We start from the raw sequence: 27,438 nt of genomic DNA, 5'->3' as shown, positions 1-27,438 counted from the left end.
ATTAGTACACATATTAAACATGGCTAAATGGTGTTCCATTGAATATATATACACTACAATTCGTTTATTCCTTTGCCTGTAGATGGAAATCTAAGTTGTTTCCAATTTTTAACTTAATATAGACACTCCTGAAATCAATATATCTGGTTGTGCACATATGAGAGCCTTTCTAGCAGTAAAAGACTGGGTTGTGGGAAATACATATCTTCAACCTTGCCAATCTGCTTCTTAAGGTGATAGACTCCTACCAGCAGTGTGTAATTGGTATAATTAGTTTTTTTCACTTAGCCACCAAAGTGGGCAGGGACAGGAAATAGACCTGTTTGAGGCTTCACTGGTCCAATGCTTTCTTATTAGCCATATCTGTTGTCTGTTCTATCGCTGACATAATTTACCCAAATTTCTTTTGTTTCAAACTTATTACCAAGAAAAATCTTAAATGCTCATTTTAAACTTAAAAACTCAGGAATATTTTCTAAGTGCAATACTGAAGTGAGATAGCAGGGAAAACCAACTTGAATGATTCTGCTTATCAAATTAATAGTAACTCAAAATTTAGCATTTTGTTTAAAGGTACTTTTAAAAAGTTTATTCATTTAAGTATACTTGGTATATAACCTTATACTGGTTACAGTAGTTTCAGGTGCATAATATAGTGATTGGACATTTTAATACCTTACAATGTGATCATACCATTAATTCTAGTAATCATCTGTCACCATGTACACTTATCACAATATTCTTTTTAACTAACATCTCACCTGTGTAAAATAAAAGCATTCTTCAGACACTGCCTTCTGAAGTTTTCCAATGAGTGTTCGTAAAGGCTTCACTTCATCACCTAATGGAAGATCTTGCATTAAGACATTCGATTTACATAGTTAAGTACTACTAACATATTAAACCTATGTCAAATGGAAGCTTCCCTGAAATAACATTAGTTTTAAATTCTTTATTTCTTTCAAAGTTATTTTTCACTGCTCAATGTTAACTGTCTCAGATAATCAGTAGAATTTTCAACTTCTATAAAATGGTATAAAGTCATAACTTAGAATTTTTTTTACTGCAATCCAATGTAAGAAATAAATCGTATGTCATAAACTATTATATATATCCATGTAAAACAAAAACTTCACAAATTTTAGTATTTACTCTTTATATATGCCATGCACTTCAATGTTTTCTGTTCTACTCCACTCTTTATTAAATTCAAACCCAAAGAACTCCTGAAAAGTGAAAAGTATGGTGTTCTTATTCAAGCCACTCTTTAAATTCTACTCTTCAACACAGCAATTCCATGGGACAAACTTATGAACCACCTCATTCCCACAGGCAGACCTGTCAAGAGCGAAAGCCTAGAGATGACTTGAATAGAGGATGTCTACTTAAATCTATTTAAGATTCCTTAAATGTTTTTGCTTCCCATAGTACCATCTTAGTCTTTTGGCTCTACAGTCTCCCAGGACATCTCATTCTTGTCCTTGGCCTCAAATGACTTGATTTCCAAGTCTTTATCTTGAGCCTAAATCTCCCTCTTGAGTTTCAGACTTCTAATTTCAACTGTCTAATGGACATCTCCTTCAAAATCAACAGGTATTTTTAACTCCATATGTTACAAATTGAATTTATTATTACTCAAGCTAGAAGCTTAGAGATCATTCTCAATTCCTCTCCCTTTTACTGCTAAAGTTAACTGCAGAATACAGTCTACTTCTTTAACACATGAACTTTCCTTTCCATCCTCAATGACACTTAGTTCGACATCTTACTATTTATCAGAATTACTGCCAAAGTGGTTTAACTGGTCTCATCACTAATCTCGCCTCCTCTAATTTCCTCCAACAGTGTCATCTTAAAATAAAAATCTTACTATTTTACTATTTCAAATACTGCAGTAGGTTTTATCATCAATAGCATAAAGCTTAAATATGCTTCAGTGGGGGGTACATAAATTTTTTTCTGATCAAGCTCCTGCCCATCTTTTGGGCTTTATCTGCTATTACTTTTTCATACAGCTTGAATTCTCAATTCTCCAAAATGATGCAGTCTTTCACATGTCTATGTTTAAAGCTACCCTAAAATTCCAACCCTCTTATTCCTGCCCACTGCCTCACCCTACTGATCCCCCTAGGAAGTACCAGACTTTTCTCCTCTCCCCTTCCAGTCATTCTATTATAGAAACTGTCCTATTGTTTTCTAACAGTTTTATATTGCTTTCCCACTGGATTGTGACTTCCTATGGGAAAATCATTCAGTGATTTTAGATTTTTCAAGCACTTTATGAACATCCAATATTATGAACCAATTAATCCAAGACTGGGATATACAGTTATTTTCCTCTATGGGTTCTAACACAAACACAAAATCACAGAATAGTGGCCTCTAAGTGATAATTATTTGTTTCATAGTACTTATAATCTTGTCAGAAACTATTTACCTGTTTGTGTTTTTATATTCTGTAGCTCTAACTGGTGTATTTTCTGAAGTTCCTTGATCTTCTCCTCTTGAGCAGAAATAAGCTCCTCTTTAAGATTGCAAAGAGCTTTATCTTTTTCGTTTTCCATGTATTCACGAACCTGATCCACATGAGTTGAATAAACCAGAGAGAGGCATATTCGTTGAGCTTCCATCTGTAGTCTTAAATCATTCTTAAAGTGAATGTATATACACATTAGAATAATTTTAAATGACAAATCAAATAATTTCTATTTTCTTGTATATACTGACTACAAAGGGGAAAATACATGAATTACAGTTTTAAAAAATTCATATAAGAGAAGTGAAGTCTAATTTAATTTTTTTCACTTTTCATTCTGTTGCATTGATCTACTTGTCTTTTTCAAGGAAATTAGCATAATGTTTTAAACTTTATAGTAAATTTTGATATTTATATAGCTAGTATGACCTCATCTTTGATTTCTGTTCAGATATTTTAAATGTAGAGAAACGCAAAGAATGTAATAACATGTATTCACACCCCAACTTAACAAATACTAATATTTTGTCTTTTGTTTTTTTCATTGCTCTTCTCCCTATACACTTCTATTTTGGCTTACAAAGGAAATACAGATCAAATTTAATCCACTATATTCTCATTTCTCCTTCCCCAGAGACAACCATTACTACAAATTAGCTGCAAGTCCAGTCCACTTCTCATACTATCACTTTTCAATATATTTGTAAAGAACTCACTGTATTTCGTGTTAAGAATTTATATAAATGGTGTAAAATGGTATTTATTTGTAAACTACTCTTCTCAGTCAATATGCTTCTGAGAGTTATCCATGTAGACACAGGTTAATTTATTTTAACTATAATATAGTATATATGAATATACCATAATTTGTCCATTCCTTTCCTGGAGATCAACTGGATTATTTCTAATTTTTTTACATTTCAAAAAATGCTGCAATAAATTCTTATATATATCCCCCTGTACAAATGTGCTGGTGTTTCTCTAGTGCAGTGGTTCTCAAACTTTAGCATGCATCAGAATCACCTGGAGTGCTTATTAAATCAGTTTGCTGGGCCCCTCCCCCAGTTTCTAGTCCAGGAGACCTGGTGTAGGGCCTGAGAATTTGAATTTTAACCAGTTTCCAAGTGATACTGATGTTGCTGGTCAGGGACCACACTGAGAACCACCCAGAAATGCCATTTCTGAGTCACAGCTAATGCACATCTCTTGTATTAAATTTTACCAAATACTTTTTACATAATTGTATCACTTTACACTGATATTTGCAGGATATGTTAATACTCATCTATCTCCCTTATATACTCACCACACTTTTTACTGAGACTTACTTTGCAATCTGATGCATATAAAATGTTCTTCTATTGTTGCATCAATTTGTAAGGTTCAAAGTATTTTTTCATGTTTATTAGCCATTTTAGTTTCCTAGTCTGAGACACATGTCTATTTATATCCTTTGTTCACTTTTATATTTTTGGACCTCTTCTTACATTTAGTATTCTTTACCCTTGCTTGATATTAATCCTTTGATTTTAATATATGTAACAAATATCTAATCCTACTCCTTTTGAGGTATCATTTGTAAAAAAGATAAAATATTTATCAATCTTTTCCTGTGTATTTTTACCTTCATTAAAAATCCTTCCCCATCAAGAGCCTAATTTCCTTTTATATCAATGTCTTTAACCAACCTGGAGTTAGTTTTTTCTGAAGGGTAAATATCTAATTCCCTAACTCCCCACCCTCAATAGCAAAAGCAAGTTTTCCAAAAAGCACTCATTGAAAACAGTAAACTTTTCCTGCTGTTTGGCTTCTTCTTTAATTTCACTCAAATCTGCTCAAATATCACCTGAGGTCTTCCCCGTCCTACCCTATATGAAAAAAAGTACTCATCACCCCGCTTCTGGTAGATCTCTGTCCTCTTACCATACTTTAATTCTTAATTTTCTTTATAGCACTTATTACCATATGAGATGTTATATATTTATTTGCTTGACTTATTTAATGTATAATGCCTCTAAAACATAAGCTTTATTCTTTATTTTCTATTGTTTTTCACTGTTATATCCCCCAGTGTCTAAAACAGTACCTGGAATATAGTAGAGGCTCATTAAATAATATTAAATGTTAATTTGTCAGGCCTCCTCTTCCACACACTAAAATTTTACAAGTATGTGAATATCTTTCTTGGTTTTCTATTTGTCCATCTCAGCATCAAAACCATATTATTATAATTTTTTTAATGTCTTGATATCAGATAAATTTTTCTAAAATTGTCTTGGCTGTTCTTGGATATTTACTCTCCTACATAAATTTTAGAATCAGTTTTTTAAGATTCATGGAAAAACCTTGTTGGAATTTTCATTGGAACTACAATAAATGTAAAAATTAATTTGAGAGAAATGACATCTCTATATCTCACTATGAATATGGTATATACTGCCATACAGTCAGGTCTTTAGGTACTTTAATGTTTTATAATTTTCTTAACAAGTTCATACATCTTATGCAGTATTTAAAATTCTGTCTCTTCTTTCATAACCTTTATCTCTTATATCTTGTCATACTGAATTGTATAGTAGCCACAAGACAATGCTAAAATAGTAAAGTAGATAGTGGGCATCCTAGTGCTATACCTGATTTTAACAGGATTACTTCTAAATTTCACCATTAGAAATGTTATCTGCTAAGTATTTGATGAAAATCATTACTATGGTCAAGAAATTTCCCTCTATTCCTAATTTCCTAGTTTTTTAAATAATTGTTAATTTTTTATGGATTATTTTTCAGCATCTATTAAAATGACATGGTTCACTTGTACTATATACGAATGTAGAGTTTATATTAATGAATTTTTTATATGTTGAACTATGTTTCCATTCCTTGAGATAATTTGCTAATATTTTAATTAGATTTAATACTCGTGAGATTAGTCTGTAATTTTCTTTTCTTGTACTGATCTTGTCAGGTCTTGGTGTCAATATTATACCAGCCTCATGAAATAAACTGGGTGCCTTTTCTTCCTCTCTTCCTTCTCTTCCTCTCTTTCATCGTATTTTAGTAAGTGAATATATATTTTTTTCTTTAAAGAGTTGGTATAACCCACTTATAAAATGGCGTATTTTTTTTTTGGTGTAGTATTTTTGACTGAAAGAGAGTGTAAACTTCCATTTCAAATGCTTTAATGATTATTGGTTTATTCAGGTTTTGCATTTCTATTTGATTTAGATTTGATAATTTATATTTTTCCAGAAAACCATCTAGTTTACCTATATTTTCAAATTTATTGGCATGTTATTTATAGTATTTTTATGATTTTTAAAAATCGATGATACCTGTACTTAGGTTCTTATTTTAATTGATTTGTTTACAAATCTTTTGTTTTTCTTTGATCATCTTCTTTGAGGTTTGTCTAATGGCTCTAATTTACTAATCTGTTCAAAGAATAAGCTTTCAATATCCTTGAAAACTCTCTCCCTCTTCTGGTTATTCCAAGTTCCTTTATTTGTTTTTAACTCTATTATTTCCTTCTACTTTCCTTGAGTGTATATACTCTGTTATTCTACTGAACTGATAACTTAATTAATATTTCTTGTTTGTAAAATTGCTATATTTAAAGCTAAAAATTGTCCTCTATATGACGTCCAAGAATTCTACAGTACTTTTCTTTTTCAAAAATATTATTGGTTCTTCTGCATTTATTCTTCCTGAACTACAAAATGATTAAATCAAATTTCAAAAACTTTCATTGTAATTTTGATTAGAATTACATAAAGCTTATGGATTTTTCTAGAGATATCTGGCATTTTACAATATTAAAAATATCCCCACTGATGAGTCTTCTCACTTACTTAAGTTTCATGTCCTTCATTAAAGTGTTATAATTTTATTAACATTGGTCTTACACATTTTAGGTTTTTCATATTTACTATACACTAAAGCTTTTCAGTTCATTTGCTTAAATTTTCTAGGTATTTAATTACATATGTAAATTATGACAACTATGTTTCTCTCCATTTTTACCACAAACTTTTTGTCTTTTCGTTGGTTAGGACCTAAAGAACAATGATGAATACCAAGTGACAAAAGCCATCCTGATCTTGTTCCTAATTCTAACATGAAGGCCTATGCTGTTTCACTGTTTATTCTTGATGAATTAGCTTTTTGTTTATTCTTCCTTTAATTCACTCATTTAAAGAAAAAGCATTAACTGCCTATCATGTGCCAATCATCACTCTAGTCCCTAGCTATACAGCAGACAGGGTCCTTGTTTTCAAGGAGCTGAGGTTCTAATGGTTCCTCTTATAGTTTCTAAGCTCTAATATCTGTTTCAATTCTAATCATTACCTTTAATTTTACACATAAATACTTCAGTCTATGCCTTCCTCCAGCATCAATAATTTATCAGTGTCAGTAACATTCCTACCACTCCTCCTTCATTCTTGCATCCCAACAGTAACAAGACTTCTTTGATGTTTTATTTTTCTCCATCTGCTCAAACTTCCTACTTCTATTAAAATAACCTGGAATTGTACTTCAAAATTATTCATTTGTTACTTTTCAATTAAAAAAAAAATCTCTTAACACCTGTATTTATTTTGGTTTCAGTGAGAGATGGCTGTTCTATTTACTAAGCTTAGGCCCAAGAGTAAAAGTACTTTTTGTGGCCTCAGCATTATTTCTAAGCTTATTTAGATTGCTCTTAGGTATCACTGTTGTGTAAATCAATGCCCAATTTCTTCTGTGGGCCTCTCCCCACACACAGATCTCACTCTCCTCCCCACCAATGAGGGGGCTTGTCTTCGCAGTGATGAGTGGGTAGGAACAGTTTACAGGCTTGCCTCCCTTCACTTTCTGCAAGTGAATGTCAAGGGGAGGTTATCTGAATGTCACTGAAAATGTCTTTAGTAGGGAAAATAAAATTCTTACTGAGAAAATTTGACCCTTTTGACAACTTCAAAATCAGGTCCTCTCCCAATAATGCTTTTTTAAAAATTTTAAATGGTTTTTAGGAGTATTTAAATTAAATTAAAATCAGTTCATGGTTTTGAAAACAATTCTAGATATTTAACAAAGCATTAATAGTTGAGAAGTTTGAATTTCTTATCTCTATTAAGATGGAAAATACTTTACATTTGATCTAACATCATAAATATGAACATATTAGAAAAAAACTTTCCAGTGGCTTGCAAATGTATATAGAATAAAATCTCAACATCTTACAAAGTTTGTAAGACTTTCCAAGAACTGGACTCTTCTTCATTCTCTTCTTCTTCCACTTTCCTCTTAAACTCAACTAAACACACTTTCATTCTGTACCTCAGACTCATCTATGTTTTCATAATTGCTCTAATTTCCTTGTGGCAGGCTCCTCCCTGTCATTCAGATCATGGTTCATGTCAATTCCTCGAAGAGAACTTTCTTGACCACCCTATTTATTCCCGTCACCACCACTGCACATCATTTTCTATTACATTAGCTGTTTTTTATTCTTCATAGGACTTACCACTATTTCTAACTACTCTACTTGTTTCCTTGCTTACTGCCTGCCTTCTTCCCTAGAATATATGTTCTCTGAAAGAATGAATCTTCTTTCTCTTGTTTTCCACTGTATTCCTATACCTGGCAAGAGATTCAATAAATACTTGTGGAATTTTTCTATTATTTCTAATATCAGTATCTGGCAAATATAAATTGTCAGGAGTGATCTATTATTACTCATTACATGTATTCTTTAACAGTATTTAGAGTAGTATTTTTTCTCCAAGTATAACAATACTCATAGAAAAATCTAGGACTTAAATTGAGATTTTTTTTCAGAGAAATACAGTTTCCTAACGACTGAACAACTATATGGTGTACTAAAAAGTTTAAGAGTAAATTTTCAGTTGTGGAACCCTGAAAACATCAGTATGAAATGAAATTCTGAAACCCTTAGGATTGTAACAAAATATTTAAAAATAACTTTTCTAAAGCTTAGATTCTCAAAAATCTTATTTAAACTCTTGCCTTTCCAAAAAAAATGTGAACCATTAACTATTTTTTCATTTCCTGAGCAGAATGTACAACACAGAATAACTGAAAGAAAGCCAACAACGTTTAGGAAAAACTAGATAAAGAAATGATAAATAAATGATAGGCCCAAATGAGACTTATATTACATTCACTTTCATTCTCCCATAAGGAGGTTATGTTTTATAAGGATAAAAACATTTTTTAGTAGAAAATGTACATACCTGTTCTGATTTAAGCACACTGAGTTCCTGCTGCAGTTTATCATTTTCACTTGGTTCAGATGTCCCAAGCAATGATTCATTTGTCACTGATGGCAAGTGATCCAAAAACAACTGTTCTTGTTTGCTTTCTTTTCCAATAGCCATATTTTCAAAAGGTACTTTCCCATCCTCCATTATTTCTGATTCACTAAAATCTTTATTTATTTTCGAAACTGACCCTCCAGAATCCCTGCTTGTTACAGTCACAACTCCATCTTTTAAAGAGCTTAACTGAACATCACATACACTTACATTTTCTGTCCTAGTATGGTTAATTATGATTTCTAGCTCTCTACATCTCAATAAAACTTGCTCTTTCTCTTGCTTTAAAGATTTAACTTCTTCAGTTAGATTACTAATTTCACCATGTTTTTGTTTTAATTGTTCAGAAAGATCAGACAGTTTCTCTGACAGTTCTAATTTTTCTCGCTTGGTTACCTCAAGTTTTTCCATAAGTTCTGTTGTATCTTTCTCAACAACCTCACCAATTTCCAATGGTTCTGCTATAAAAGTTTTGTCATCATCAAAGACTGAACTTTTAATTTTCACTGTAGTTGGATTTATTTTCTGCAAATGATGAAGCTCTTCACCAAGTGCTTTAAGCTTACTTTTATACTCTATTTCTTGTTTATTTTTACTGTCTTCTAAATCATTTTTTACCTTGAGAAGGCAAGCATAATCTTCCTGTAACTCTTGATAGTTAACTTCAAAGTTTTTTTCAGCAAATGAAAAAGTGTTCCTTTGTTTTTCAATCTCTTTGGTTAGCTGAATACATTGTTTTTTGAGGTCCTCATTCTCCTCTGTCAGTATTTCTATTTCTTTTTGCCAGCTACAGTCTTTGGATTCGGAATTAATGGAGTCTATGAAAAGTAGTTTTTCTTCTTGGTTAACAGGAGTATATATTTTCAACATGTCTTCAAGGGCTTTCTTTTCATCTTTAAGAATGCTATTCTCTGTTTCAAGTTGTGCAAATTTTTCTTGAAGGTCATCCTCTTTTTCTTTCATTTGTTTCTCCAATAATTCAGTTTTAAGTTGTAATTCTTGAACTTCTTGTTCAAGTGTACCCTTTTCCATTTCTTCTTGTCTGAGTATTTCAATTTCTTTTTGAAGTTCATTGATTTGAAGAGTCATTTCTTCTGATTTTGAATTCAGAAGGGACTGCTGTAAATCTTTTAGCTTTGAAATTTCCAAAATTAATTGATTCTGCTTAGTTATCAAATTGTCTTTTTCAAACTGCATGGTTTCAATCTTTTGACTCATTTCATTCTGTAAGCCATCTATCTGCTGTTTATAGTAAGTACCTAAGTTATCTTTAAGTTTTTCAATATTTATTCGATGTTCAATTTCTAAATCTTCCTTCAGTTTGGAAAGTTCTTCTTCATGACTAAATAGAAGCTGTGTTCTCAGTCTCTCTAATTCAGCTTCTAGTGATTCAGCCATTCTGTCTAACACAGCATTCTTTTCTCTTTCTAACATTTCAAGTTTTATCTTATAATTTGTAACTTCTGCTTCATGTTTTAATTCTAGTTCCTTCCTAGATTCCGATGCAGAAACAATCTCAGCTTTCAAATCTTCCACTGTACTAAGGGACTTGTGTGCTTCATTGAGTTTACCTTCTTGTTCAGCTATTGTCTGTCTAGCTCTCTGAATTTGGTCCCTTGCAAAGCTCAATTCTTCAAAAAGGTCTTCAAGCTGTCTCTGTAGAGCAGAGTTTTCTCCTGAAATTGCTCTTAGTTCTTCTTTGAGTTTTTCCTTTTGAGAGTTAGAATCTTGCAATTTTATATTCAGTTCATTTATTGCCATATTCATTAACTTTATTTGATCTTCATTAACTGTAATATTTGGATATGATCTCAAAGCATTATCCATTTCTCCTTTATGTTGTGTTTTAAGTTCCTCCATCTGTGACATATGGTGTCTTATTAACTCTTGTTTCATCTGCACTATCTGCTGCCCATACATCTCATCCAGCTCTGCCCGGAGTTGTTCTAACTTTCTTTGTGTTTCTTGTTCCACTCTTTGCAGGACATCAGTTTCAAATTGGCTGTCTTTATGGTTTTTCTTCTGAAGTTCTTCAACTGTCCCCATTAATTGTTTTATTTCCTCAGAACACTGTCTTTCTTTCTGCTTGGAATTAGTCAGCTCTAATTTAATATTTTTTAACTCTTGGTTCTTTTGTACAACCTGTTCTTGTAATTCTTCCATTAATTTGTCAGTAGCTCTGACTTTATCCAGTAGCTCGAGAGTTTTTTTTTCTTCTTCTATTATTTTTGTATTTAATTCTTCGATAACTGCCTCCTTTGCTTGTATCTCTTTATTTGAGCTTTCTATTTTTTTATCTTGTTCCTTTAAAAATAAAAAAAAATGAAAATATAAAAATGACATTTTTAGTTCCTGGCAACATATGTCACTTACTCCATTACCAAAAGAGTGATAAATGTTGTTTTTTTTTTTTTTTTTAACCTAATTCTCAAGAAAGTGACTGCTGGGCCTGTCCCACAATTTTTTCCAAGTCAATGAGATATAACTTATGCACCCAATACTACTTTTAAGCAAATATTACAGCAGTTTTGGCTTTCTTGGAAGAAGTTTTTCTTACATTACTATGATTAAAAATTTAAATTTAAAAATGCAGTCGAATTAAAATGTGTCTAAACCATTATATTTTCATCTTTCTTATTAAGTGATCAACATTCTAAGCATTTAGTATTTTCTATAGAGTACTTACTACCTACTCTTTATAGTTCTAGAAGAAACTCTTAAAAATAAATCGAGGTTCCTCCCATGTATTCTAGTGACCTGAAGGTATTTGACGGGTAAGTGCTGTGAAAAGAGTAAAACAACAAAAATAGGTTTCTTTGGGTCTGCTTTAACTTCATTCCAGGGGCTAAGTGACTTCTAATTCTAGGGGCTAAGTGTATACTTCAAGTTCATTGGATTTTACTTAGGAATATGCAATGCTTAAGTAGCTGAACCTCAAACAACATGTAAGACAACTATACCACTTATGACATATCGACTTGGTCCTAGACTTTTGGTTTAAATAGAAATTTGAAAGCAGAACAGATACTTTTTCCTGGTTCTGATTTGGGGGCTCTATTTTGGAATTGTAGATAAGCCTAAACCCAGAACACAGACCAAAGCTTATCAGTAATTATAATCATTCATGGGAGTAATTTATAGCAAAAGGGAGTCAAGTGGAAGCCCTGAAGACAAAGTTTCGCCTCTGTTACTTAGTTACCTAAGTAGTTAGGGCTACAGACTCAAGAACAAAGAAAAAAGTAAAAGCCACAGAATGGAACAGAATATAAGTAGGTAAACTAAATCACCTTAAGGAGACAAGAGTTACAGGCTAAGGAGACTTAAAAATACCCTCGATGAATACATTAGCATATTTAAAGAAAGAATGCCAATGCCTAGAAAAAGGAAAGCCTCAGAGGGAAATGATGGCAGAATTCATTCCTGTACAGTCCAGGGAAGAGAACCAAGGTGCCATGAGACCGAGCATTCTGATCCCTGTGGGAAAACCATACCTACGGTAGAAAGCAATGTAGGGGGTTGTAGCAAACAGAATTTAAAGAATTCCAGTCCAGAGGCATGATCATTCCTACTGTGAGATGGTTGGATCAGGTTACCACAGCCTAATGCCCTAACATTTGATTCCTCTAACATTACTTGATCTCATGCTCACTTAAAAATCTTTCTATTATTATGATTTGGCTTTTCAAAAGTAAAATTCAATGAACTTGAAGTATACAGATTTCTGGGTTAATTATTTCTCATTGTAAACAATCTTGTATTCAACCTGAAACACTGGCCTCTTGAACTTGGCATCTGAGTCCACCTCTGAGAGAGCACAAGTCTCAGTTGACGGAAAATAAATACCGAATCAAAATTCTGAGCCTACAAGTCAAAAGCTAAATTCTGCACTATATAAATTAACCAAGGCAATGAATACTATCCCGTGCAGCCTCTTGAGTGAAATACTATCAGCTTTTGTCTTGGTATCACATATCCCATCCAATATCACCATAAATTATGACCAAGTACTGAGTCTTTTTTATTTGAATTTCTGCATTACAATATGACATTTAAATCAGTTTAATCTCTTACATCTCAGTGTTTTCAATCTGTAAAATAAAGATAATACTATTTCTTTTGTCTCAGAATATACTCAAAGCTAAAATAAAATAAATATATTAATATTTAAAAACTAAAGGTATTCACTGTGCTATATATATTTATCTACTAGAAAAACCTATAAGGCATTTGTAAACTAAAAAGTAAAATCATTTAATGGTGGTCAACTTCAGTTAAATTGTTAAATAAGTAGTTAGTCTTGAAAATGTTAACATTGCTATAAATCTGTAACATTTTTATTTCTTCATTTTCTCAGAAGAAAACCCTCATAAAAGTTTCACTGAATTTAAAAGTATATCACCTGATATAATTGTAAACAAACAATAATTCGTCATTCAACTATTAAACAATACAAATTCATTGTTCATTTTTCTTAGTATCGTTTATTTCAAAGCACATAATTTTAAACCACTTATTTTGTGTTGCAAAAAAAAAAAAAAAACAAACAAACACCCCTGTGGTTGAAGATACAATCCCTCTACTTTTAGAAATAGATTTGAGAGAATGGGGAATAATATACTTCCTGCCAGTGACTACTGCACCATGGGAAGTTCAGAGAATTAACTGAATTAAGACAATGTGAATAAGCCTGGAATCATCAATGCAGTTGTCTAGGGGACCAAGACAGTCTCAATGATCACCCTAATACTCTAGTCCCTTAGCTACTTTGATGAAACTACTCAGGGATATTCAAAGGGAAAAAAAGAAAAAATTAAAATATATATGCAATGAAAAAGAGAATGACAATAAAAGAATTCTTGCTAATAAACAAAGGTTATTCCCCCACATAAATTATTTAAATTTTAAATAATTTCAAATTATCCTGCCAACTAAGTATAATATAATAAATACAATAAAATCCAATTTCTAGGCCCTTCTAACCTAGGCCTGGACTGTTTCTATTTTGCTCCAGAAAAGACTCACTTTCAAAGACTACTGTTTTCTAGTTAAACTATTTTTTGCTCCCTATGCATTTTCAACATCCCTGGGTCTTTATGCACACTCCAGTCAACCTGTGTCTAAAACACCCTCCCCATCTCTATCAATTCAGATTCATAATTTATTCACTTATTTATCAAATAAGTATTGAGTAGCTGCTATGTGCCATAGATGATATCAACTGCTAAGGGGAAAACAAAATACAATTAAAAAGGAAAGGGACCAACTTACACTTTCTACATCACCTCCTCCCTAAAGCCTACCCTGAATCACTTCCTTTATGAACCCAGACCTACTCAGAACTTTCAACACACCTTTAATCTACACTTATCCTTGTTCTGTGTTGTCTTGTGTTCATGCCCTACTAAACCATGAGTTCCGGTGAAGAAAAGGGAACATTTTAATCATCGCTATCTCTTTCAAAGATTTGGTACAAAACAGGTGTTTTGTAAACAGCTACAGAATGATTTTTAAATTACCTTGGTTGTAAAGCATGTCCATTTGATAATTTCAATATCTTAAAATTGTATATTTCCTATTTTCCTGAGAGTACATACAGTTTCTGAAGTTGTATAGGTTTGAAATCGATTCTATTAACATTACCTTTGTACTTGGGCAAATTGCTTCATCTTGCTTTGCCCTGGTGTCCTTATCTGTAAAATGGAGGTGATAGTGGCAATTCTGCCTCATAAGGTTGTAATGATTCCTTGAATTAGTATGTAAAATGCTTTGAATACTGCCTGGTACTAAGTGAACAAAAATAAATGCTAGCTAATACTTTTATTATTAACCAAACTATTCTTGTCTTGGTAATTCCTCAACTTCTTGCAGAAGCATCTCCTAGGTTTATAAAAAAGTACTATATTGTATGTATAGCCTATCCTCATTATTCACAAATTCTGTATTTGTGAATTCACCTACTTGCTAAAATTTACTTTTAACCCCCAAATCAATACTCGCAGTAATTTTCAGAAGTGTATAGAGTGGCAAAATATTTGAGTTTCTAGACATGTATATTTCCAGGTGACATCAAACAAAGCAACCATACTGCCTTCCTATTTCAGCTCTCATATGGAGAAGATGGATGGAGAGGAGGATGCAGACGGTAGCGGGCAGTGACATGTAGTATAAGAAATTCTGACTCTGGCCCAGGTGGATGGGGTTTGAATTCCAACTCAGCAACTGTTAGTGGGGTGGCCTCAGGAAAGTCATTTGACACTTCTGAACTTCATTTGCTCTTTTGAAAAACAAACAAAATTTAATCTACCAAAATAAGTATTTTTTAGGATATAAGATTATAATCTATGTGAGATATGTACATGTGTGTATCCCCAGGGAGCACTTATTTGCTAAGTAAGTGTTCCTGGCAACTATATAAAACAACTATAATGAATAAATAGAGGTAACTATATTTTTTCTAATTAAAATCCATAAAATTTCATTTTGTCATGAAAATATTTTTGGAATTTCATAACCATGGTTAAATTGAGTAGAAATAACTTTAGATGAAAAAAAAAGGATAAAAATTCTGGTTATAAATTTAGACTTCCCTGAAAACTCAGTTTAATACAGGCTGATCATCTTCAAGGAATTCAGTAATGAGTACTATCTTAAAAACTATTACTGTGAAATTCCTAATTGCTTCTGAAATAACTTATTTTACAACCTTAAAGAGCTTTTCTTAATTATAAAATTTTGTGACTCACAAATATAACAAAAAGATAAACACTTGCATACAAAACTTTCAAGTTAATTGTAAAGCTGCTGCAAGTTGGCTGACTTCTTTAAAATAAACATACCATTTCATATGCTCTAATTTTCTCTTGTAAAAAACTGATTTGCATTTTAAAGTCTTCTTTCTTTTTCTGATAATCTTCTAATAGAAGGTCTTGTTCTTCCAGCTGTTGCTGATGAGTGAGAATTTGCTGTTTGGCTTGTAGTAAATCTGCAGCTGTGCTACTATGAGTGCTGTTTCTCAGAGTTTCACTAGCCTGTAACTTGAAACAGAAAGAAACACCAAAGTATTAAATTCTGAAGTGACTGCACCAAGGAACAGACATCTTTTGGGGTACTACTTAGGTCATAATTGTGGAAAAATGTGCTGAATTCACAGGCTTGAGACCCAAGCAAATATAATGCCATGGATGATCAGGTGAGTATGGGTACATTATCCAAACTAAACCAGTAAGACTACCTTTCCCACGACAAAGCAGAGAGAAAGGAATCTAGTGAGAGGGATAAGACTGAAGTAGACACGCAGAAAGAAATGGGGCCTGAAAGAGTACTTCCTGGATTCCTGATGACTTTCTAGTTTCTGATCCTAATCCATTTCAGAGGCCTGGTGGTATTTCTGTCTTGATTTCTGTAAGTTAAGCCTGTATCCTTACATTAAATTCCTCTCTTTTGCTTAAGCTAGCTCAATTTATTTTCCATTGTGTGCCATCAGAAAGCTTGATTAATTCAATTAAATTCCTATGCCTCTAATTAAAGGTAAACGGAGTATATTCAGTCTAGTTGCCATTTTAGACTCTAATTAAAATAAAATCATACCAGGGTTGGCAAAGTTAGGATATGACTACATGTTAATTACTGCAAAACTCCACCTAATCAAACTTAAATAAATACAGAAAAAGAAGAAATACAAAGAAATAAAAGCAGGAAACCACTGAAGAAGTATGAATTGAATTCTTGATTAACATAACAAAAAGTATTCACTAGTTTTTCCAACATGATACATAATAAGCAAATGGATTTTAAACAAAATTAAATTTGTTCTGAAAGGTATGAAAAAAATTTTTAATTCCTTTCTAAAAAGCCAATAATTTTTGTTCTATTAGTAATACTTACATGCTGAAATTGAATCTGTAATTTTTGACTTTGTTCTGTCAGCTCTAAAAATTCTCTCATTGTCTCATCCTTTTCTCTCCTTGCTTGTTGTAAATTAGCAGTGAGCTGAGTTATGATGCCATCTCTTTGTTTAATGGCAGCTTCAAATTCTTGTAACTAAAAGACATCAGTGAAATTAATAAGTGCTAGACTTATTTTTTTTTAATAAAATTGATTATTTTACAGGTAACTGTTTTCCAAAAATATGATATTCAAAACTTATTGGTAGAATCATTATTATTTGTAAGCAATCTTTTCCATATTTGAAAGCTATCAGCTTGCAGGGATTGGTTTTACTTCCATATCAATTTTTAAAAACAGTATATGAACTTAGGAACAAATCCGGTAGGTCTAACGTATCCACATCTACTTCTAGAAGAACAGCACCTTTACACTCAGGGATGCCTCGGTCTGTTGCTAGACAACACCATTATAGACATGTTCAATCCTCCCTTGTTTCTGGAGAGGATGAAACTAAAATGTATTCTGTCATCTGTGTCAACGTCCTATTTCATTTTGTTCTCATAACTCGACTGCCACAAACAACAGATGTCATTTTAAGCACATTACTTACAAGTACTCGTTGACATGTTTAATGAGTTACAATCATCATATTTTGAGGTGGTCTGCATGATACTTTTCTCTTAGGCTGATTACAAAAACATCTATTTTACTAAAGTGATTTCAGCCTACCTATCTCATAAAGTTAAATAAAAGGGACCACATTTTATTAGACCTGTTAATGAAACCCTAGTTTTAAGCGAAGTTGTTTCTGTTTTACATATGGATGGACAAATAACTATGAGATTACTTTAAGTTACCATTTAAAAACCCCACCTTTAAAGAAGGTATGTAAGCCACCATTCAAATTTCCTATTTTTGTTTTTGTAACAAAAGATGCATAAGCTAAACATACTTGCTGCAGTCCTTCAGTCCCATAGGTGGCCCTCATTTCTTCCAGTTCTCTGTTTAGCTCTTCGATCTCATGCTGTTTCCCAACTAATTCATTTTCCATCATCTCTAGGTGGGTCTGACTGTACTGTGCTCCATGTTCAGAATAAGAATCATCAACACCAAATTCTTCTTCCTAAATCAATCCAAAATTTTTTACTAATGTAGTACAAGCAACATTCTTCAATGAGAATTCAAATATGCAAAGTCCATTTTAAAACACCACTCACCACCTGGGAGTTTACTAGTATGACAACCTCCTTTGTTGTTAATGTAATACATACTTCAAGAGCAAAAACAAGATATCTGCAAATTCTGTTACAACTGAGTTTTATAACAAAAGGTGGATGATTGTGTTTCTTTAAACATTAAAATCATTTAGAAATCGCCCACAGAAAGAAGTACATGCAGGAAAGAGCTTTGTTAGTAAGCCAGGTGGTTTTAAATAGTATAAAACATTAGTATTATGAGTAGTTTTAAATACTGTACCCTTAATAAATTTGTAGGCTTTCCTGTTCTCACCACAAAACTGCAACCATTTACCTGTATAAAAACAATTTCCTGAAATATTATGATTTTTAAATAGAATTTTATTTAAAGCTAACAATTATATTTCTGCTAACTGTATTCATGGCTCTTTTATGCTTAGGGAAAACGTCTCATTGGCAAAAACAGATATAGTGATTAAAGTTAAGTATCTAAAAGACATTATGACCATTTCAAACATCAATCATTCCTCAAACATGTGAGTGCTTACAATGTAAAAAACATTGTACTATACACTTTTTTTTTAAAAAGTGATTTAAAATTCTAATTAAGTGGTTTCGATTTTGTCTTCAGAAGGGTAACTACAAACTTCGAGTTATTGGACCTTCTACAAAACACTGCCTTAAAATTATTTAAATGATTTTATTAAGCCCTATTCATTTTAAAGTAAAACTGTTTACTGGCACAAATTTATTGAAGGTTGGTAAGCAGGTCAAGAAGTATGAAGAGATGAAGTGAGTAACATTTCCCCAAGAACTTTCCCCTGGGGCTGGTCAGCATGCCAACCTGACTGATGTGGACGTTTTCCACAACGCATTACTGCCTGCCTCTATCACAGACATTTTGCGGTAGGAAGGAGGATGACTGTTAGAATATGTCTGCAAGGTTGACCTAGCGTGAGATTAATTTCAGATCAATTAATCTATTTAACAATACCCTCTTTCCCCACAACAGTCTAAAAATAAACTTCATTCTGCTTATATATTAATTATTCAAATTTTGTAGTAATAGAATCCAAAATAATTAAATTTTTACTGTTAAATACATAAGATAGGATATCTTAGAATTACAGTTAGATACATATGAACCTCAACACTTTAAAAAGTAAAGATCCTAACTAAGAGTTCTTTATCATAGTTTGATTTCTTTGTTTCATTCCTAAGGATAATTTCTGAAAAACAAAGCTAAAGTAAAAAGAAAAATTTTACCCTTTATGACAACACAATATTGAAATTTGTGACAACTATCAGAAGACAAGAGTACTACCTCTACTAAGATTATTAATACCAAGTCACTTGCAATAACTTTAAAACTAAAATTCTCCTACATTTCAATTAGCTTTTCTTTATTCTAAAATGAAGTATTTTGATAAGGGTCTATCAAAATTTTACTTTAGAGTAACAGTGTAACAAAATGAATTTTATGAATATCTTCAAATATAATATTAAGCACTGGATATTCCTTTAAGTGGTGATATCACTATAATATAAACTAGTTAACTATTTATAATAACAAATTACACCTAACACATTATATAGACAATACTCAATTTTTCTCTAAGTTAATCAAAATTTACATTTGACCAACTCATATGTATTGACTGAAAGCACTACACAACTGTTTTCGAAATTTAATTATGTTGTTATAAAAATCTTATCAATATTAATACATTTTAAAGATTTAATATCACATAAATAGGAAATAAAAGACTCACCAAAACTAAACTAAAAAATATATATATATTTCAAAGTTAGAATAGAAACACTTGACAAAAAATTATAATCATTAAGAGTTAGCAATAAATTATTCTATTTTTTTGTGTGGATAATTATTTTATTGATACCAAAAGGGTAGAGCATGTATCCCTTCTTTTTACATTAACCTTCTAACAGTATACTTGGTAAACCATAATATGAAAGTAAATTAATAACTTGAAACATGTAAATTATAATAACAGATTCCTTCAATTGAAAAAAAGATCAGCTTCTCTTAATGTCCTTATTCACTGTGGCATTTGTCACTGTTATTTAACCTTTAGGCTATTCTAATATATTTTCTGAATTTGCAGATTTATTACTCAATTTGTATAGACGACTTGAAGATTTGAAGAGGTGTGTATTATCTCATAAAAATACTATACTGCTAAGAATCCAAAATAACAGGTAGGTACTTGCTTCCTCCCATGAACACAATAAAATTACAACTGAATTACATAGCAATTAACCTGGAGAACCATCTGAAGACTAGCTGAACAGAAGTCCTATATCTAAAAATATAAAGAAGAAGCCACATTGAGACTGGTGGAAGGGCAGAGGAGAGAAACGGATGGCCCCACACCCACATGCAGCAGTTAAGAATCAGGAGGAATATCTTGGCCACAAAGGTCCCTGCTGAGAAGTGAGGGGTCCCAGGTCCACACTCAGCTCCCTAGCCCTGAGCACCAGCACTGGGAAGAAAAGCCCCCACAACATCTGGCTGTGAGAAACAGTGGGGACTCCGTCAGTCCAGGTGAGATGGAAGACTACAGAAAACCCAGGCATCCTCTCAAAGGGTCTGCGCACAGACTCTCTTGTACCCAGGCACGAACACTGGGCTTTGGCAGAGGGAAAGCAGCTCAGGAGGTGCCAGAGACACAGAGGGAGAATATGAGTTGTGTGGCTTCAGGGCAAGGGGTAGAGGAACAGCTGCCACTTTCTCTCTGTTGGGCCCTCCTCCTGTATATCCCACAGGCAGATGCCATCCTTCCTGTGTTGAGCCCTCTCCACTACAAGGCCAAATCTGAATCTGCGTTGGCCTGGTGTAACCTGCTTGCTCCACCCTGGTGACTCTCTGGGACTCCGCCCCACCGAACTCCTGTACCACCTAAGGCACTTTGGTGGCAGTAGGCAGCCGGCCCTGGCCCCTGCACCCCAGGAGGCCCTTTCAGCAACAAGCAGTTGGCCTTGGCTTGTGCACTATGGGACACACTTTTGGCCTCAGGCAGCCAACCACGGCCCTTGCTGTGTTCTTTCCTGGACAAGTTTTGAGGGCCTGCGGGCTCCAGGCATTTGATGACTGGCCTCAGTGTATTCTGAACCTTTTGCGGAATGGCACCAGGCTCATCACTGGCACCAAAACTGAATCTGTATTAAACTACTAAACACCACTCACCCAACCCAGTGACAACCAACTCATCAACTGCCAGAGGCTCTTTCAATGGCTGAGACTTACAGCCAGCCAGCAGATGGTGGCAGGTCTCAGGGTGCCCTCAACCTATTGCTGAGCTGCTCCAGGCCTAGTACTGGTAGTAACTGGCCTTGGTTCACAGTGTGGCTTCCCACATGTCCTCTAGGTCCATCACAAGCAGTGGTTGACCTTACCCTACACAGGAGCCCATCCCAAAAGGCCCCAGAACCAACACACTTGAAAGGTGACCTCAGAAAACAACAAAGCACCACCTAATTAGCCCCAAAAGGAGCACGCCCAAAGGGTGGTCCCATCAGGCACTAGAGCCCCCTGCTGAAAATCCTGCTCCATGGGGTCAGCCCCTACAGAGCAAGTAGTAGGTGGTAGGCATAGCCAGTCCTCATAACTAGTCAGACTGAGGGTCAATCCCACCCATTGAATGTGCCAACAACAATCAAGGCTTAACAATAACAGGAGGGCATGTACATCTCACACAAGGGTCAGTCCTGGAGTACCTGGAGCAGGTGAACAGGGCAACTGCGCCACTGGGCCCCACAGGACACACCTACTAAATGAGGCCTCCTGGCCAGGAATGGGAGACATAGCAGATCTACCTAATACATAGAAACAAACACAGAAAGGCAGACAAATGAAGAAACAAAGAAACATGTCTCAAATAGAAGAACAAGAGAAAACTCCAGAAAAACATACTAAATGAAAAGGAGGCAAGCAACCTACCAGATACAGGGTTCAAAACACTGGTTATAAGGATGCTCAAGAAACTTATGAAAACTTCAAAAAAGAGATAGTAAGCATAAAAAGGGACATAGAAACCATTTTAAAAAAGTCAGAAATGAAGACTACAATAAGTGAAATCAAGAATACACTAGAAGGAACCAACAGCAGGTTAGATGAAGCAGAGGCTCAAATCAGCGATTTGGAAGACAAGGTAGCAGAAAACACCTAATCAAAACAGAAAAAAAAGAATCAAACAAAAATGAGGATAGTTTAAGGAACCTCTGGGATGACAACAAATGTAATTCACATCACAGGGGTACCAGAAGGAGAGAAGAGAGAGCAAGGGACTAAGACCCTCTCTGAAGGAATACTGATTAAAAACTTCCCTTGCTTAACCAGGAAACACAAAGTCCAAACCAAGATGAACCCAAAAAGGCCACACCAAGACACAACATAATTAAAATGCCAAAGGTTAAAGATAATGACAGAATCTTAAAAGCAGCTAGAGAAAGGCAGCTAGCTAGTTCCTTACAAGGGAGCTCCCATTAAGACTGTCAACTGATTTCTCAACAAAAACTTTGCAGGGCAGAAAGGACTGACATGAAATATTCAAAGTGATGAAAAGGAAGGACCTACAACAAAGCAAGGATATCATGTGGAATCAAAGGACAGATAAAGAGCTTCCCAGATGAGAAAACTACTAAAGGAATTTATTGCCACCAAGCCAGTATTACAAGGAATGTTAAAGAGATTCCTTTAAGAAGTTGGGAGGGGGAGGGGGAAAAACATAAATCTGAATAATAAAATGACAGTAACTATGTACCTATCAATAATTACAAATGTCAATGAGTTAAATGCTCCAATCAAGAGACACAGGATAGCTAAATAGATAAGAAAATAAGACCCATACATATGCTGTCTATAAGAAACCAACTTCAGATCGAAAAGACACACACAGACTAAAAGTAAAAAGACGTAAAAATATGGAAAAAATATTTCATGGGAATGAAAACAAAAATCTGGGGCAGTAATACTTATATCAGACAAAATAGACAAAGACCATAACAAAAGACAAAGAAGGACATTACATAATAATAACAGGATCAAGCCAATGAGAGACTTTAACCAGTGTAACCATTTATGCACCCAACAAAAGAACACCTAAACATATAATGCAAATATTGGCTGACATAAAGGGAGAGGTCGACAGTATTACAGTCAAAACAGGGGACTTTAAAACCCCATTGACGACAATGGGCAGATCTTCTAGACAAACGACAAGAAATTAGTGGCCTTAAATGACACATTAGACTAGATAGATTTAATTGATAGTTTTAGAGCATTTTACCCCACAGCGGCTTAGAATACACATTCTTTTAAAGTACACCTGGAACATTTTCCAGGGTAGACCGCATGTTAGGACACAAAACAAGTCTCAATAAATTTAAGAAGACTAAAATCATATCAAGCATCTTCTCTTATTACAATGGTATAAAACTAGAAATCATTTACAGGAAAAAACCTGGAACACACAAACACATGGAAGCTAAATAATATTTTACTAAACACTGAATGGGTTAACAATGAGATGAAAGAAGATATCAGAAGGTATCTTAAGACAAATGAAAATGAAAACATAATGACCCCAAATCTATGGGACACAGCAAAAGCCGTCCTAAGAGGAAAATTCATAGCAATACAGGCCTACTTCAAGAAACAAACAAACAAAATCTCAAACAATCTACCCTTACACTTAAAGGAACTAGAACAAGAACAGCAAAAAAAGCCTAGAATAGAAGGAAGGAAATAATAAAGATAGGAGTGGAAATAAATGAGATAAGAATCTAAAAAAACAATACAAAAGATCAATGAAACCAAGAGCTGGTTCTTTGAAAATGTAAAATTGATAAACTTTTAACCAGACTCACCAAGAAAAAGTGAAAACCCAAATAAATAAAATCAGAAATAAAAGAGAAGTAACACCTGACTCCACAGAAATACAAAGGATTAGAAGAAAACACAATTATATGCCAACAATTTGGAAAATCCAGAGAAATGGATAAATTCCTAAAAACAAGTAATCTTTCAAGACTGAATCAAGAAGAAACAGAAAATCTGAACAGACTGATCATTACTAACGAAATCAAATCAGTAATCAAAAAACTCTTACCAAAGAAAAGTCCTGAATCATATGGCCACACGGGTGAATATTACCAAACATTCAAAGAAGAATGAACACCTATCTTTCTTAAATTATTCCAAAATATTCAAGAGGAGGGAAAGCTCCCAAGCTCATTTTACAAGGTCACCATTACCCTGATACTAAAACCAGACAAAGATATTACTCTCTCTCTATATATATACCTATATCCCTGATGAACACAGATGCAAAAATCTTCAACAAAATATTAGCAAACTCAATTCAACAATACGTTAAAAAGATCATACATGATGATCAAATGGAATTTATCCTGGGATGCAAGGTTAGTTCAATACTCACAAATCAATTACCACGAGACATAAACAAAATGAAAGATAAATATCACATAATCATATTAATAGATGCAGAAAAAGCAAATGACAAAATCCAGCATCCATTCATAACAAAAACTCTCAGCAAAGTGGGAACAGAGGTAACATACTTCAACATAATAAAGGCCATATATGACAAACTCAGAGCTAATATCAAACTCAACCAGGAAAAGCTAAAAGTGTTTTACTTAAGATCAGGAATGAAACAAGGATATTTGCTTTCACCACTTTTATTAAACATAGTATCCAAAGTCCTAGCCACAGAAACAAAAGGCATATCTAAATTGGAGAGAAAAACTAAAACTGTCATTATTCGCAGATGACATTATATTATATATAGAGAATCCTAAAGATTCAACCAAAAAACTACTAAAACTAATACATGAATTCAGTAAACTAGCAGGATACACAATTAACATTCAGATGTCAGTTGCATTTTTATACACTAATAGCAAACTAAAAAATTAACAATCCATTTACAACTGCATCAGAAAAAAATAAAATATCTAGGAGCAAATTTAACCAAAGAGGAAAAAACCTGTTCTCAAAAAATTAAAAGACATTGAAGAAAGAGAATGAATAAGATACAAACAAATGTAAACATATGCTGTGCTCATGGACAGTAAGAATTAACATCGTTAAAATGTCCATACTACCCAAAGTGATCTATAGAGTCAATATAATCCCTATCAAAACATCAATGGCATTTTACGCAGAACTAGAACTAAGAATCCCAAAATTTATATGGAACCACAAAAGATTCTAAATAACCACAGCAGTCTTGAGAAAGGACTACCTCTTATCAAACTATACTACAAGGTTATAGTAATCAAAACAGCATGGTACTAGCATAAAAACAGACACATAAATCAATGGAATAGAACAGAAAGGCCAGAAATAAATTCATGCCTATATGGTCATCTAATTGATGACAAAGGAGGCAAGAACATACAATGTGGCAAAGATGGTATATTCGATAAATGGTGTTGGGAAGACTGGATGGATACATGCAAAAAAAAATTGGACTGGGCCATCTTCTTACACCATATACAAGAATAAACTCAAAATGGATGAAAGACTTAAATGAAGACCTAAAACCGTAAAAATCCTAGACATACGCAGAAAATTGACTTTGGTCTTAGTAACATTTTTTCTGATATATCTCCTCAGGCAAGAGAAACAAGAAAAAATAAACAAATGGGACTACATCAGACTAAAAGATTTTGCACAGCAAAGGAAACCATCAACAAAATGAAAAGACAACTTTACCGACCGAGAGAAGATATTCACCAATGATACATCTGATAAAGGGTTAATGTTCAAAATTTATTTTAAAAACTCATGCAACTCAACACCAAAAAACCAATAATCCAATTTAAAAATGGGCAGAGAACTTGAATAGACATTTCTCCAAAGAGGACATACAGATGGCCAACAGACATATGAAAAGATACTCAATGTCACTAATCCTCAAGAAATGTAAACTAAAACCACAATCAGATAGCACCTCACACCTGTCAGAATGATTATCATCAATAAATCAACAAATAAGTGTTGGTGAGGATGTGACGAAATGGGAAGCCTTGTGCATTGTTAGTGGGATTGCAAACTGGTGCAGCCACTATGGCCAAAGGTTTGGAGGTTCCTCAAAAAATTAAAAATAGAACTACCTTATGACCCAGTAATTCCACTTTTGTGTATTTATTCGAAAAAATCCAAAACACTAATTTGAAAAAATATACCCACCTCTATGTTCACTGCAGCACTATTTATAATAGCCAAGATATGAACACAACCTAAGTGCCCATCAACAGATGACTGAATAAAAAAGATGTGGTACATATATATAATGAATATTACTTGGCCATAAAAAATGATATCTTGCCATTTGCAACCAACATGGATGGACCCAGAAGGTATTATGTTAAGTTAAATAAATCAGACAGAGAAAGACTAATATCATATGATGTCACTCATATGTAGAATCTAAAGAACAAAATAGAAACAGACTCATAGATGCAGAGAACAAACTGATGTTTGTCAGATGGGAGGGGGGTTGGGGATGAATGAAAAAGGTGACGGGATTAAGAAGTACAAATAGGTCACAAGGATGTAAAGCATAGGTAATATAGTCAACAATACCACAGTAACTGTGTATGCTGCCAGTTGGGTACCAGACTAATTGGGGGGATCACTTGTAAATTATATAAATGTCTAACCACTGTGTTGCACATGTGAAACTAATACAAATTAATATTGGATGCCAACTGTAATTGAAAAATAAAATAAAAAACAAATTACTATACTGCTATTCAGAAAGATTCAGAGGAAAGGTAACTTTATTTTAAAACTATAAAATCACTTTCACACAAAACTTTTCCTTTCAGTGAACATTGGCTGAAAATAAAGGATAACTCACTCTTTATTACTAACATCTGAATATTATACTTAATTTGGTAGTACAAACATTAAAAAATATTAGTAATGGACGTCTTAATAAAATAAAAGAAGAATCTGATGGTTCATAAAAGTTCATGAGGGGAACAGAGGTGAGGTTGCCCTTGGAGCGGCGCATCCTCTGCAGTGTGGGCACGCAGCGCTCCACCCCACACAGAGGGCTCCCCTGGCACACACAAAGCCACCGCCAGCGCAGCACCGCCCAGTGGCCACCACCTGCTCCAGGAAGAGATCTAGCCCCCAAGACAGGGACACCTAGGGCCACCCCTTCGGAGATCTCAGAAGGCCCACCAGCTGCTGGGTCCGTCAGAGCTGCCTCGGCAGAGCTGGAGGAGAGTGGGGAGAGGACCATGTGAGGAGGTTCCTGAGCCTGAACACTGAACAGTTTTCTGAAGAAACAGGATGCTGATCTAGACATGGAAAAAGACCACTCCAGCGGCTATACTGAAAGACATGTGGTGTATATAAAAGCCAACTAAAATAAACAGAAATACAAGGACAAGAAAGCAATGGAAATACTGAGCTACCAGAAAGCCAAAGATAAAATGGTTATAAGAAGACCTCATATTTCAATAATCACCCTAAATGTAAATGGACTGAACTCACCAATAAAAA

The 27,438-nt window shown here is 33.8% G+C and overlaps 1 protein-coding gene across 1 annotated transcript in view; it reads right to left on the bottom strand.

The window, feature by feature from the left end:
- The window catches only part of AKAP9 (A-kinase anchoring protein 9), a 146,044-nt gene that overhangs the window by 92,016 nt on the left and 26,590 nt on the right, over window positions 1–27,438 (bottom strand). The window contains 7 exon segments of the mRNA XM_006911885.3: window positions 762–841; window positions 2,438–2,648; window positions 8,710–11,094; window positions 15,627–15,824; window positions 16,675–16,830; window positions 17,630–17,800; window positions 18,154–18,207. Coding sequence (XP_006911947.1) covers window positions 762–841; window positions 2,438–2,648; window positions 8,710–11,094; window positions 15,627–15,824; window positions 16,675–16,830; window positions 17,630–17,800; window positions 18,154–18,207 — 3,255 coding nt within the window.

The sequence above is a fragment of the Pteropus alecto genome, unplaced genomic scaffold (genome assembly GCF_000325575.1).
Source record: "Pteropus alecto unplaced genomic scaffold, ASM32557v1 scaffold21, whole genome shotgun sequence".
Lineage (NCBI taxonomy): Eukaryota > Metazoa > Chordata > Mammalia > Chiroptera > Pteropodidae > Pteropus > Pteropus alecto.
This window is presented reverse-complemented; position numbering and strand designations above follow the sequence as displayed.